Below are 13,773 nucleotides of genomic sequence, written 5' to 3' on the forward strand. Positions count from 1 at the left end.
TAAATATTTTGAATATTATCATAATTTGATTTTTATAAAGAGAGCATAAAAGTGTAAATCATATTAGAGCTTATTTATTGTATTTTGTGTTTTATTTTTTAAAATAAAGATATTTTTGCAAATAATAACATGTTCTGAAAATTAATAGGATGACACTGATTTATCTCAGTTAATTGTGATATTAATTGTTACATAATAATTTATTTTAACAATTGATTACAATTAATTGCATAATTTTATTTAATTCTTATATTTGGTTTTGTATTATAAAATCTAACAGTTTTTTAAGTTGCATTCCAGCATCTATTCTGCTGAGTAGTGTTTGGGGATGCACACATTGTTGTATTAAATGTTGTACATCTGGGTAATTTTTTGATATATCTGCAGGTATATCGTGTAGTAGACCACCAGGTAGTATACTGTTATTTATATTTATTGCTAATAATATCTATAAATGTAAAATATTGTATGTAAATAATCTTTCTATCGAAAATGATGTTGAGTTAAATTTAAATGAATTTACTTAGTTCATTTTCATTTTGTTATAATATATTTATACGAATAATAAGTTAGTATACATATTATGTTCTCAAATAATAAGAACCAACCTTGCATATTGCATAGTAATTGTGATCACTAACTTTATGACTACATATATCAATACCAGAAAATGCCAGACATTCTGAGCAGCTAAAATTCTCAGTATTTACTTGTAATTGACTCCATGTAGTTGGTCTCTCTAAGAAGTATATAAAATTCTTAAATAATTAACTGGGATATGAGTGTTACTCTGTGCTTTATTCTTTTTCTAATAAATGTTAAGATTTTTTCAATTATTTTTAGATTACCTATAGGAGCAATGTTTCTGTCAACAATAATGACATTTTCTAGATCTACAAATTTTACATTATCAATTGAATCAACTGCTATATTATCAGCAGATATATCGGTTAAATAGAAGCCAAAATTATCATCTTTGTAAGTAAATTTGTAAGCAGCATCTAGAAGACTCGAAGCTAATTTAGCCCTACGTAACCATGGTTCATTATAATAAGCAGTTAACGGCATCCCAACATATTCCTCAATTAAAATGCGACCACAGGTACCAAAATATCTTGGTACTGGCCAATCCTTATTTGTAGATAATATCTATAAACAAAGATATCTTAGTTCATTTTATCAAAGCATTTTATAAGCATATAAAGCTGTATGTTTCAATTGTTTTTGCTGATAAAAGCTTATGTAGAAATCCCTATATATGAAAAATAATATAATATAAAAATAATACATTTTCAGGTTAGTTTAGTTAATGTAAGTAAATTTGGTGAATTTATATTTAAATAATTTGACATAAACAAGTATATATGTACCTGAAGAAGGAGAGGCTCAGGATTAAGAACTGTCAATACCCAAATATTAATATGAAGTATATTTCTATCGATATTTTTCTCATTACGATATACATTACTTAAGAGATCATTTAAATGTTGAACAGTAGGACAAAGTTTTAAATGATTGAAGTTATTTTTCGTAGAATTCACATGAACTTCTTTTTTGATAAGTTCATGGAAATCGACTTCAACTTTATTATCTATTTCTTTTGCATTTTTTATACAAACATGAGAAATTCTTTTGTTCTTGCAAAGCATTCGATCAAATTCATCTAATTCCGAATTTTGTGCTAACTTCTTCAGAACAACTCTGCTATTATTAAAGGATCCAAAAAATACATTTTTTACTCCAAAAAAATATGCAAACACAGAATAAAAATCATGAAATGCGATATCTATTTCATGAATATAATTGCATGCAGAAATACCAAAACATGCTGGACATTTATGTAATTCTGTTAAACGATTTATGTCCGGTCGAAATGTAATAATTGTGGACCACTTTAATGCTATTAAAATTGTTAGAAGGGATAACAGCTCCCACTTTTTAAATTTTAATATATTATATATATATGGTAAAATCATGTTACGCTGTCACCAGAACTTGTTTTTAATATGATTGCGTGAAGTTGGCTTCAATTATTATATTCAGGAACCAGAGAGGCTATAGGGATATATCTCTGTGTTCAATATAGTAAAATCCTTTTTCTTGCAAGATAGATAAAGATGAATAGAATGTCTCTATCTCCGTCTGAGACATTGTCACGTATGCGCAGAACGAGAACCTTCTTATCTTCCATGTTGATTTTTCGCAATTCAATTTTCGAACGGTTTCTTCTGTACTTTCGATATATGTGTGTCGAGATCAGTTTATCTGACCGTGATTGCAATTCCTAGTCTTTGATATGTACCTATTATATTTATATTTTGAGGTAATAGTTTAGTTTTTTGATTAAATAAACAAAAACATGGATTATCATGAAATACTGCTTCATTTAACAACATTTAATAAAACTGAAAGTGGTATGATGACATTTTTTATATATTAAAACGAGTAAATTTTATAATCATTAAAAATTGTTAATGGGAGTTTTATAATTTTATAAGTTTTAGGAAAGGCTGACTTTGATGAAAGATTACAGAAGGCTTTGGAAAAAGTACAACTGGTTTTAGTGAAAAATGATGAAAACCTTGTAATTAACAGTATTGAAGATGAAAATGGACCTGACGATATTAGGTAATGTCAGCATTTTTTATAACTTTTAAATATAATATGTTGGCAGCTACATCTGAATTTCAACTTTTCGATTGCACGTGCCATGATATAAATTGACAATATAAAAGACAATTTTGTTATTCTTTTCTTCAATCGAATAAAAAAACAATGCTCAAAATCATTTTACATTAATGATAAACAAGTATCTCTGGCATCTCAAACATTTAAAAATATTTTGTCGATTAATAAAGTGCAATGCATGACAAAATGGCACGTGACATGTGATGACTAATCTAATCTAACACATTAAGATTATATAAAGTTATATAAAATTATTTAAAATTAAAGATGTCTCAAAAATTCACAATAATGTATTTTTAGGTATCGGTACATATATGTCATGATATATGTCTTAAAAAATATAAAGATGAATAATTCCACAAACGATGGATCTTTACTTAGCGTTATGCAATTTCGTACTATAAAAATTTGTATAGAAATGATAACTGCTATAGGAATTATATCTTGTCTTTTACCCGGTGTCGGAGTTGACTTGGCTAAATTATGTCCCAGAGTTTTGATGGTCTGGAAGGAAGATATATCAGATTTCCAAGTATGAATTATAGTTATTGCATTAAAAAACACTAATTGGGAAAATTAAAAATATTTCCTTTATTTCAGAAATATAAGAGATTAAAATTCACAGTTAATTCTGTCATAGAATTATACGATGACATTATGTTTCGTCCTCCAATACTTGCTCAAATAGGATCCTTATTCGCTGCACTTTTACAATTATCCTATGCTCCATTGATAAAACCACTTGAAAACACTATACCGACTCAAGAAGAAAATGAAAGCAAGGTTAAATTTATAATGACTAAAGATATACATGATAAATTAAAACAAGATCAAGAACACTTTATATGTTTGTTTCATAAGTTATTAAATAACTGTCCCTTACCTATATGCATGAAAGAATTGATGGTAATTCTTGGCATTAAAGGAGTACCAAGATGGCTCCAACGTGAAACCCGCAAATATTTAGTACAACAACTAATGCAACCTAATGGAATTATTTCAATTGTAACTATTGTTTGTGAAAACCCATTGGATTATGGACAACATTGGAATAAATTGGATACTATTTCCCGATTAATAGCTACATCACATGGAATTAATCCTGATGAATATTATAAATCCATATGTTCACAAGTACATTTTACAAATTATTTTTGTATTAGCGATTCATATTTATTTCCTTGAATACTTGATAATTTTAGGATAAACTATATTTGTTTCAGTTACTGAATCTTTTAAGTTCAACCCGGATTATGCATTCGGCAACAATAGCAAGCTACTGCATTACTATATTTTATGAATACAATCCGATGGTTTGCTTTAAAAATATTGTAAAAGTAATATGTGAGCCATTACTAATAAATTCAGAAAATGAAGAGGAGGTGAAAAGCGAGGAAGAGGTGGAAAAATGTATTGAAAATTTAACAAGATGCTTTGTCGCCATGGAAAGTAAATTTAAAAAATTGCCTTCTGAACTTTTAATGGATGTAGCTGTTCCTTTATTTTCATTATATAACACTGTTAGACAAAGTGCTTACGTACTAAAATCTAAACTAAAACAACTTGTACTATTGCTTTTATACGAACAACCATTAAATACTAATCTTTTTGCCGTATTTCTTGGACACTATGTAACTAATAATTACGGGAAACATTTGAAATCAAAGTTTGGACCAGCAGGTGGAATTGAAATTCTTGGATTAGATAGGACTTGCAAATATGAAGAATTTGCAGATACTTTATTTGATTTGACGTTTACTACAAGAAATTTATCAACTAAACTGTTTACCTATTTATTAAAATTTCTATCAAATTCCATAAAAGTAGATCAAATGGAAGATCAAAATATGTTAGAAACTCAGGAAGATACAATGGAAAAGATGGAAGAAAAATTAGCAGCTGTGAAACTTCTATCAAGTTTAGCTAATATATCTGTTGTGCAAGAATCACAAGTTGAAGATCCAAAACTAATGTTCTATTTTATAAAATTATTATTTAATCAGCATATAAAAAGAACACAGGATTTGACAGCAGACGAAGACTATGAAATGTTATATGTAGGCTTAATGTTAGTGAAAATGATTGTAAACGAAAGAAAGAAATCTTTAGATTGGACAGTATTCAATGATTTTGTAAGATTCTTGAAAGAATGTAGTGCTTTTTCAAATATTCCATCTCAATTGTTAATGTTAATGCAAGAACTGATAGAACTAGTTGAAACTAAAGGTAAGCCAGGAAAAAAACGTTATCAGGACGTGTCAGCCGGTTGTATAGTATCAAACAGATTCGATAACGTAATTCAAGATCTTGCGGATCCGTTACTACCTGTACGTGCTCATGCACTTGTAGTTCTTACTAAACTAATTGAAAATATGGATCCATATACTATTTCTAAAAAGTCAGTTCTTCTACAATTGTTTATGGTTGGTAAAAAGAATCTTTTTCTAGTTTCACTACCTTCTAATGTATTTTGTGTATTGTATATCTTTTTTTAATAGGAAAATGTGAAACACGAAGATTCGTTTATATATTTGGCAGCAATTAACGGATTATGTGCTTTAGCCACTTCATATCCAGAAGTAGTTGTTAAAACATTAGTACAGGAATATATTGATATACCACAGCGTATTTCTGGTGGAGACATAAATATAGAAACTAGAGTTAAATTAGGAGAAATACTTGTAAAAATGACCAGAAATTTAGGTATGTCTTGTACAGATTCCTTTCTCCTCGTATATAAAATTTTTCAGTATTGTATATTTTTATAGGTGAAATGGTATCGTATTATAAGAATATTTTAATAAACGGATTCTTATGTGCTATACGAGACGCAGATTCTTTAATGCGAGCATCTAGTCTTTCTTGCTTAGCTGAACTCTGTAAAGTACTAGGTTTTCGTTTGGGGAATGACGTTATTGAGGTATGTTCAATTAATTTACATAAATATGAATATTATATAAAGCCATAAAACGTAGTTCTAGCAAGTGGAGAGCGATTTTTCATGAAATTGACAATTATGTATTTATATAAGATTCCGTTTTTTTCGTTTTAAAAACTTACTATACATATACTCTTAAATTGTAGATATCGACTTCATGGAACTTGGTATATTCTTGTCTTTCTGTCATATTTGCTATTTTATTAATGTAGCTCAAAAAGAGTAGTCAAAATGTTGACTTTCTAAAACAACTTTTATCTTATAAATTACTAGAAATATTTTCTTTAAACGAAAATTTTATTAAAAGATTTTTAGTTTTTATTTCAGATTTATTTTTTCACAAAAAATTGCCGTTTGATATTATTATATTTTATATCATAATGAATTTTTACTAAAAGTATATATAATTATATACAATTGAATTTAATATATATTTAAGTACATTATGCTTTGAATGTATATATAAGCTCGATTATAAATGAGTTTTAATATAAATCTTCAGGTGATCTATTGCATTACCAGTATTGTAAAAACAGACAAAGTCCCTGAATGTCGACGAGCTGCAGTTATGGTTAGCACTTTATTATTCCGTGGTCTTGGAAGGGATACATTAACAAGCCTGGGTAAAGATTTGGTTGATTTATATCGTGGCCTTAAACACTTACGAGACAACGATGAGGATTTAATACTACGATTACATGCTCAAATAGCGCTGGAAGAATTAGATTTAATTGTGCAAGACTTCATCCTTGCTTCTCCAAAACTTGAAAAAAAAATTATTCTTTAGGTTTGTAATAATGAGTACCGTTATGAAAAAATATAGTTTAAGAATATTTACTATTTGGTTACTACAAAGAATATTTATATTCATTATTTCTTTTTTAATGTATAAGTTTGAGTTATTTGTTATAGTTCTAAATAAAAGCAAGTATAATTGATTTCGTTTACCATAAGTCTCTGACCAAAGTATTCAAATTTTACATATTTTTATACATGTTTGGAAAGTTTGTCAATGTTATTAATTTATTCATTGATCATTGTCTCCTTTTTTTTCCTCTACAGAAACAAGCATGTTTAAGGCTGTTGCTTTGAACACAACATTCAGTTCTCTTTGCATTAATACATTTTGTCAATACTTAATGTACTGATAACAAATATTATTATTAATATATATATATATATATATATATATATAATACTATTAATACAATACCATTACTATATCAACAACATATCTTGGTACATATATTATGTAAATTAGAATTTCGTATCGAAAAAAATAGTTTTGTGAAAAAATGAGTTTATAAAGACTTCACTTAATGAGCATAAGAGTAATAGAAGAAGAAGAAATTAGATACACGAATGAACAATTACGGAATATACAATTAAGAAAAAGTACGAGTGAATTTCACTTATATAGATAATTATTTTAAGCTGGCTAAAAATGAATGAAAACAGTACAATTTGTTACCAATGAGTATTTTGTACGAACAATAAACAATAGATCTAATTATCACTTGATATAACTAGACTGCGAATGTTTATGGAAATTCATATTTCTGTAAATGTAATTAAAAAAATAGAACCTAAACAGAAATTTGTTTCATCTACTAAATGTTTTGTTAATATTTTGTATATTTTTGTATATTATATGTATTTTATGCATTTTTGAAGTTTTAAATTTCGCATAAATGTTCAAACATCCACAGTCTAGATATGACAAAATATTCGTGTTAAGAATCTCACAGTTGTCAAGATGATATGAAGAAATGTTGATGATGTGTTGTTATATATGTATATGTCTGAGTTTGATAAAAATGTGCTTCATTGGAAAATAAGGGTATATGCAAATACATACTTTTTGTAACCATTATATATATAAAGTGAATACACTGATGTTGTTTCACATGTACTACACTATTAAGAGAATACACCACCCTATACTTATAAAATATATACTTTTATTTTCCTTAAAGTTTTAGAATAGAATATTGTATCAAAGGAATTTATCAAAATTCAAATTTCTGATAAAATTAGGAATGTGAAGGAATATTTTGCATAATTTATTTATTTTTCAATGTAATATTTTTATGATACTTCAATTACTGACTTTTTAAGTGTTTACAGTTGATTTTTTTGATAAAAGGTTTCTTTTTTCTCAAACTACTGCCATTTCTACGAGCACTACAACTTTCAAAAAGTCTTCTGCCACATTTCAGATAATAGATTCTGGTTTATAAATCAGAAAGAACTTTTTATCTTAAATGTTTCAGTACTCTGCAGAAATGGCAGCCAGTTATCTATGTTTTAGCAGAAAAGGTTTCGAATGTAATGAATAATTTTGCCACTTTGTAATATTTTTTCCTTTAAAAAAAATTGTGAAGTAAAGTTAAAGTCACATTAATATCATTTGAAAAAGATCTAAATTTTTCATCTTGTAATAACTTATCAAAAAAATTCTCCATTTCTTTTTTATGGCAGTTTTTATATACAAATTTGTCGATAGGGAAATCGGAATAATAGTGAACTAATGCATAGAAAATTTATTCTAACAACTTATTTCACACAACTGGAAAAGATGGAAAGACAGAAACGACTGAAATTCTAAAGTATTCATTAATCAATACATTCTTAATTAGACAGGTCTTAGAATGTGGACTATAAAAATATCGTATCTTTCGAGAAGAATCCAGCTAAACGAATATCATCTCGTTTAAGACATACATACAGCCTTTGTGGTTGTGGAGTTGAGGTTGGCGAGGGCCTTGGTGTTACAATTCGTAAAATAAACTCTTTACAGCAAGGTTCTGGGAATGTTTTAAACTTATCTCCAGCAACATCTACGTCTGGATTACTATTGAGGGAGGTCATTATAAGAGCAGCCTAGAACATACAAAGTTATTAATAGCATATTACTTTTGTTAAATAAATATTTGTATTAAAGAGTATTAGAATCTAGATGATTAAAAAATTCGTCTCTTGGATATTTGCATTCTCTTCGTACTTAGCTTTTATCATGCGAAAATGTATTCTTAAGTATTAATACAAAATTCGTAAAATTGTAGAATCACGTTATAATTAAAAGAAGAAATTCAACCACGTTACATTAGAATGAAATTTTCCAAATTGGTGAAAGTTTTCTTGGAAATGATCGAATAAATTGATTTGCACTTTTGATTATATATAAAATATAGTCGTTTGGCTAGTGAATGAATTAGAAGTTGATATTTGCAATATGTTTTTAATTTATGATTAATGATTAATTTATGAATTTTCTCTTTTAAGATCAATTTTTTTGAAAAATCGAAGTTTGCTATATTATTGACATTTTCTAAAAGAAAAAATACTGAGATGATTGTTTGTAAAACTTATTTTATGGAATATATGGGAAACATAAACACAAGAACACTATTTTGCATCTTTCTTTGTTTACATATGATAAATGTTAAAATTAAAGTTACCATATCTCTCAAACCAAAATAGTAGTAGAAGTGTCTTAATACCTTTTATAGAGAATGACAAGAACATCGATTAGAGCAACATCTTTTTTCTTGAAAACTCTGAGATCTTAATGGTAAACATCGTGTATCAGAATGTCGTTCATTTTGAATAAATGAACTTCATCTTGACATAATTTTTTGTATCGGTAAAAGCAACTAAAGTATTAAAAAATTCAATGTAAACAAAACATCTTGTATAGTTAAAATGTGAAAAATAAAAATTAAGTTCTTTATTTATTTAGTAATATCTTCAGATGTTAGAAGGTGTTGATTCAAAAAGTGTTGTCTAGATTAGAATACCCTCTGAAATCAAGTATTAATTAGTACCTTTTGAGCATCTCTAAACATTGTTGTTATTCGAGAACCGATATTTCCATTGGATCCACCTGGCACATCCACTTCCTTTCCTCGCATTAACTGGATGAGAAACGACGTAAATTCTTTAGAATCATTGTTTCCACCTAGTTTATGTTGTAAAGAATTTACTTGTGCAACAAGAGCTTCCACACCTTCTACGTCCCGAATAATTTCCTGAAATGAATTTACTTAATTTCTGATTTTCCTTTGCTTATTTATACAGAGTAAGATACCTGATATTATCTTGAAATACCTTAATATAATTATGTTTAATGAACATTAAATGATTTCAAAGAGTCACATTTTAGTATTATTAATTTTTTAATAGAATTCTATATTTTTTACTATTATTCGTATATTTTATATTATTAATATATATTATAATACAATAACATTATATAATATTATAATATTATTCAATTTAATTTGTCATTCATTACTATAAAACCATATATTATATGAAAAAATATGTTTCTTTTATATGAAAAAATTATTAATTTGGGAGATATTTTAATTTCAATATTATATGTTAATCATATGCGTAAATGGTAACTTTCAAAAGTTTTGTCGAGCGTCTCAGCTCATGACGATAAAAAAGCTAACACCATAATGTCTCCTTTGAAACCATCGAACCTTGTTCTACAACATTTTTCATTGGAGATAATAATATAAGATGTATCATATTGCATAATGTAAAATGTAAAATGTAAATCGATAACTATATAGCTTAAAGATACCTCATATACATGTAATTTTTGATGAATAGGTTTCGTAGCATATTGTAACTTATTAAGTATACTGATTGTAACATCAGGTAGATTTGGCAAAGCATCTTGCTTTTGTTCGCTCAAAGTGTAAAGCGCTGCATGAGTTAATGCGGGTAAGAGAAGTTGAGCAATTTGGCCTATGCGCTTTGTACTTAGGAAATGCAGAGCTTTTTCAGCTTCCCTCGTGTCATCAAATAGACGTTTTTGTCGATGTGCAGGTACAGGCAGGGCTGAACTCCAAGTTGTAGACCATGGATTATTGGGAATCAGCATTCTTGCTGATAAGTGACCTATATCAGATAATAGATTATATAATTATAGGTTTTTCTTTGAAGTTTCTTCATTTTATAATTTTAATTTAAATAGTATAAGGAAATTCATAACAAACCTTTAGGTTGACCCCATTCATCCGTTACATCCTCCTCAATCCAATCTCTTGGGGAATACCAACGAATGAAGTCTTCCAAAACTGCTCCAGGATTCGCTGCCTATGTTTAACAAGTTCTTTGATTAATATTTTATATAAGAAATTTTTTCCAAAAAAAAAAAAGAAAATATTACCAACTTCGAAAGTCATTAAAACGTATGAAATAATTTCAATTTTATTTTCATTTTATTTACACATGTACATATGCAACAACAGATAAAATTACTCATTTACTTGTTAAACAGCATATTAAATATCGTAACCTTTTTGAAGACAGGTAGTGTGTCGCATACCAGATCGCGATGAAAGTAGACTCATGTCCGAAGACGAAACCGCAGAACAATGTTTCCTGTGATTAAAATACGAGTTGCAGCTTTTATCGAGAAACGTAACCGTCGGACAATTTGTTCACGCGGAACAAATTATTATAAGCAGCGCTCGCTCAGGCTTCTGCTTCGAATGCAGTACACGTAGAAGGAATTAACAGTGAATGTTCAAAAGACTCGGTCATGATAATACGAAGACGCGTTGCCGCCCATCAAACATTCGGGAAAACCTTGCATTCCGTTTTCTCATTGCCCATTGAGAAAGGCACTGCTATAACGTATCAGCGAATGACAGGACAAAGACTCGAAGAAGAGAGCCGAAAGCGGTGTCATGGTTGATCATCGATGAAATATCAACGATCTTTTACGATAATTAGCGAACAATTCATTTAAGACTGCAAAAATTCAAGACCAATAAAAGTCTATTTGGTGGCATAAATGTATTTCTCTTTAATGACATCACGCAACTACCACCAGTGAAATGATATTGATGTTTTGTACAGCCACAGTGATGTGCCGTAGAGATTAATTTATGGCGTTAATTTTCTTTCTACAAATTCATCGTTAATGCGGGGCAAATGGACGATACAGAGTTTATCGATCTATTAAATAATTGACGGTTTGACGAAGAAATAACTTCAAGTCAACACAGGTCAAGTCAGCTTTGAGCGACGAGCTTATTACGTACAGAAACGATGTACGCTTCCAGAGGCAACTTTGTAAAGAAACTATTCAATTTCATCACGAAATTTGCGAAATGTACAAACGTAAAACTGCACAGAATGCATGTAATATAAAAAATATATAAAATACGCAAAGTAGAATATTTATTATATTTTTAAATAGATAAAACGAATTTCTGTTAGATTTCTATTTCTTTAATTAAATTATCTAATTAAACGTAACGATTTAATTAGATTATAGAAATATAAAATTATAAACAGGTAAAAAGTGTTGGTAGTGCTGGCGTTTTAATGCTAGCTATTAATAAGCATAAATCTTCGAAGTAAATAAAAAGTACCTATATATATGATCCTCTTTCATTGCTAGGGTGAGTGAAATATGTTGGCAAAGTTTGGTCATCTATTTGTGAAACACCCTGCATAATTTATTTTTGTATTTTCACCTTGAAAGACTCCATATCGGACAATAACGAGGCACTCATTAATCTGGCCCGCATTTCCGAAGCATGTTTGCTAGTTCCAAGCTGCATCATCACTTGGGCATCTTCCTCAAGTTGATCTTCTGTTTTTGGTACAGGATCCTGCGTTATCGGCAGATAAAGAGGATCTCCAGTTTGGATTAATCTGAATAAAATGATTATTTGATTAAGTATTTTTATTTCTCAACCTCGTATCGTTTGCGACTATAACGATTAAAAATGAAACGACTTAGCTTTGAAATTTGTAATTTAATTAAATTTTACTATTAATTCGTATCATCGAAGAACGTAAAAGAGAAAATAGAAGTAAATATCGTAAAGTGTGGTCCAACATAACTTACCACGGTAAACTATAACGATACTGTTCGAGAGTCGATCTACTATATCTATTATTTCAAATAATGGTATATCTATCCCTAAGAAAGCCACGTTTCACGAAACATAACACGCGCACATAACGTAAATTACTCCTGGAAAATTATTCCACAGTAATTATTATTATTACCGAGGCATTTCATCGTAAGGAATGTTTTCATTATAAACGATTTTTCAACGATGTCAGCCATATTGATTTAAATATTAATTAAAATATTAATTAAAATAGATTGTTTGATATATTAATCGAGTGGAATCATTATTATCCAGGAACACGTCATTACATAGGAAAGGAAAATAGAGCGGTGTAAGTAAGTTAGGAAAACCTGCGTCGGCACAAAATAACTTTGAATGAATCGATCCTTTCTAGAATTTTTAGTACTTCAAACAAGTGAAAATAAATTATTAACTTATGTATCTTCTCCGACGATTATATACCAATTTTCTGAAAATGAATCGTTATTCGTAATTAAATACGAATATAATAAGAAAATTATGCGAGTAAATAAATTAAATAAAATTTAATTTCTTTTCATTGTTTATGTTAAAATGAAAATAGGTATTTAATTTATTTCACGCTCTAAGCGTCAAAATTAATCGGTCGACGTATATACAATAGGTAATATTTCACAAAACGTGGCTTTGCTAGAAACGTGTTTAAATCGAAAAACCGTTAAACGTATAAAATTAAAAAAGCAACAACTAAGTTTTATACTTGAGCGAAGGATGTTTGGCTAATCGTCCTGCTGGTTTGTTCCATAGCAGATGCGTCGCTTTCTGCTGCGTTCTTGATGACGAATCGTCCTCGTTTGCTGGTTGCTCAGAGGTGCATTCGAAAAATTCCTCTTCTTCCGATTCTGCTACAATCGGAAGGAAAACATCGTTTAAATTATACGGTCTTATCGTAAAATAGATTTAAGAAACGTTTCTTTTTTCGTTTCGTTTAAAAAGTAAATAATTAATTTCTCTCATCGTATCGTTTTTCCCTTTATTATCTAATTTATTATTTTAATAATATCATTCTAATAATTTACGTCCAAAATATCTTTCGATAGATAAGTTTATAATCGTATTACGTTATCAATTTTCACGGCTTGAAAAAGCCGTGTCTAATCTACGTATACGTTGCTGTAAAATTCATTATATTCATATTCATGTATAGATAAAAATAAGAAAGAAATTTTAATATAGTACAATTTTATCTTATTTTATTATCTTTTACCAAGCATAAAT

General features: G+C 28.5%; 3 protein-coding genes across 5 annotated transcripts in view; 1 reads left to right on the forward strand and 2 right to left on the reverse strand.

Moving 5' to 3' along the window:
• Positions 1–173: 173 nt before the first annotated feature.
• Positions 174–2,040, reverse strand: LOC100645867 (divergent protein kinase domain 2A). The gene is made up of 4 exons (XM_003394741.4): positions 1,371–2,040; positions 849–1,149; positions 609–739; positions 174–448 (listed from the first exon to the last, which is right to left on the reverse strand). Exons 1-4 carry the CDS (start codon positions 1,974–1,976, stop codon positions 248–250), a joined length of 1,239 nt encoding a protein of 412 aa, XP_003394789.1. The 5' UTR covers positions 1,977–2,040; the 3' UTR covers positions 174–247.
• Positions 2,041–2,165: 125 nt separating this feature from the next.
• LOC100645438 (transport and Golgi organization protein 6 homolog) lies at positions 2,166–6,564 on the forward strand. 2 transcript variants are annotated; one of them, XM_003394737.4, is made up of 8 exons: positions 2,166–2,414; positions 2,505–2,628; positions 2,989–3,220; positions 3,289–3,822; positions 3,912–5,111; positions 5,187–5,391; positions 5,457–5,608; positions 6,129–6,564. In XM_003394737.4, exons 1-8 carry the CDS (start codon positions 2,360–2,362, stop codon positions 6,411–6,413), a joined length of 2,787 nt encoding a protein of 928 aa, XP_003394785.1. In that variant the 5' UTR covers positions 2,166–2,359; the 3' UTR covers positions 6,414–6,564. The 2 variants fall into 2 exon arrangements, with proteins under 2 accessions (XP_003394785.1, XP_020718567.1); XM_020862908.2 differs by having other exon boundaries at positions 2,167–2,414; positions 2,499–2,628.
• Positions 6,565–8,154: 1,590 nt separating this feature from the next.
• LOC100645187 (rab3 GTPase-activating protein catalytic subunit) overlaps positions 8,155–13,773 on the reverse strand; it is a 31,609-nt gene continuing 25,990 nt past the window's right edge. The window contains exons 9-14 of one of the 2 annotated variants that reach the window (XM_012307724.3): positions 13,256–13,397; positions 12,130–12,310; positions 10,639–10,738; positions 10,221–10,540; positions 9,454–9,657; positions 8,155–8,509 (exon numbers count right to left, since the gene is read on the reverse strand). In XM_012307724.3, the coding sequence (XP_012163114.1) occupies positions 8,285–8,509; positions 9,454–9,657; positions 10,221–10,540; positions 10,639–10,738; positions 12,130–12,310; positions 13,256–13,397 (1,172 nt within the window). In that variant the 3' untranslated portion in view covers positions 8,155–8,284. Of the gene's footprint in view, positions 8,510–9,453; positions 9,658–10,220; positions 10,541–10,638; positions 10,739–12,129; positions 12,311–13,255; positions 13,401–13,773 lie in introns of both variants that reach the window. The other variant, XM_012307723.3, reaches the window with a different exon arrangement.

This window comes from Bombus terrestris, chromosome 4 (assembly GCF_910591885.1).
Source record: "Bombus terrestris chromosome 4, iyBomTerr1.2, whole genome shotgun sequence".
Lineage (NCBI taxonomy): Eukaryota > Metazoa > Arthropoda > Insecta > Hymenoptera > Apidae > Bombus > Bombus terrestris.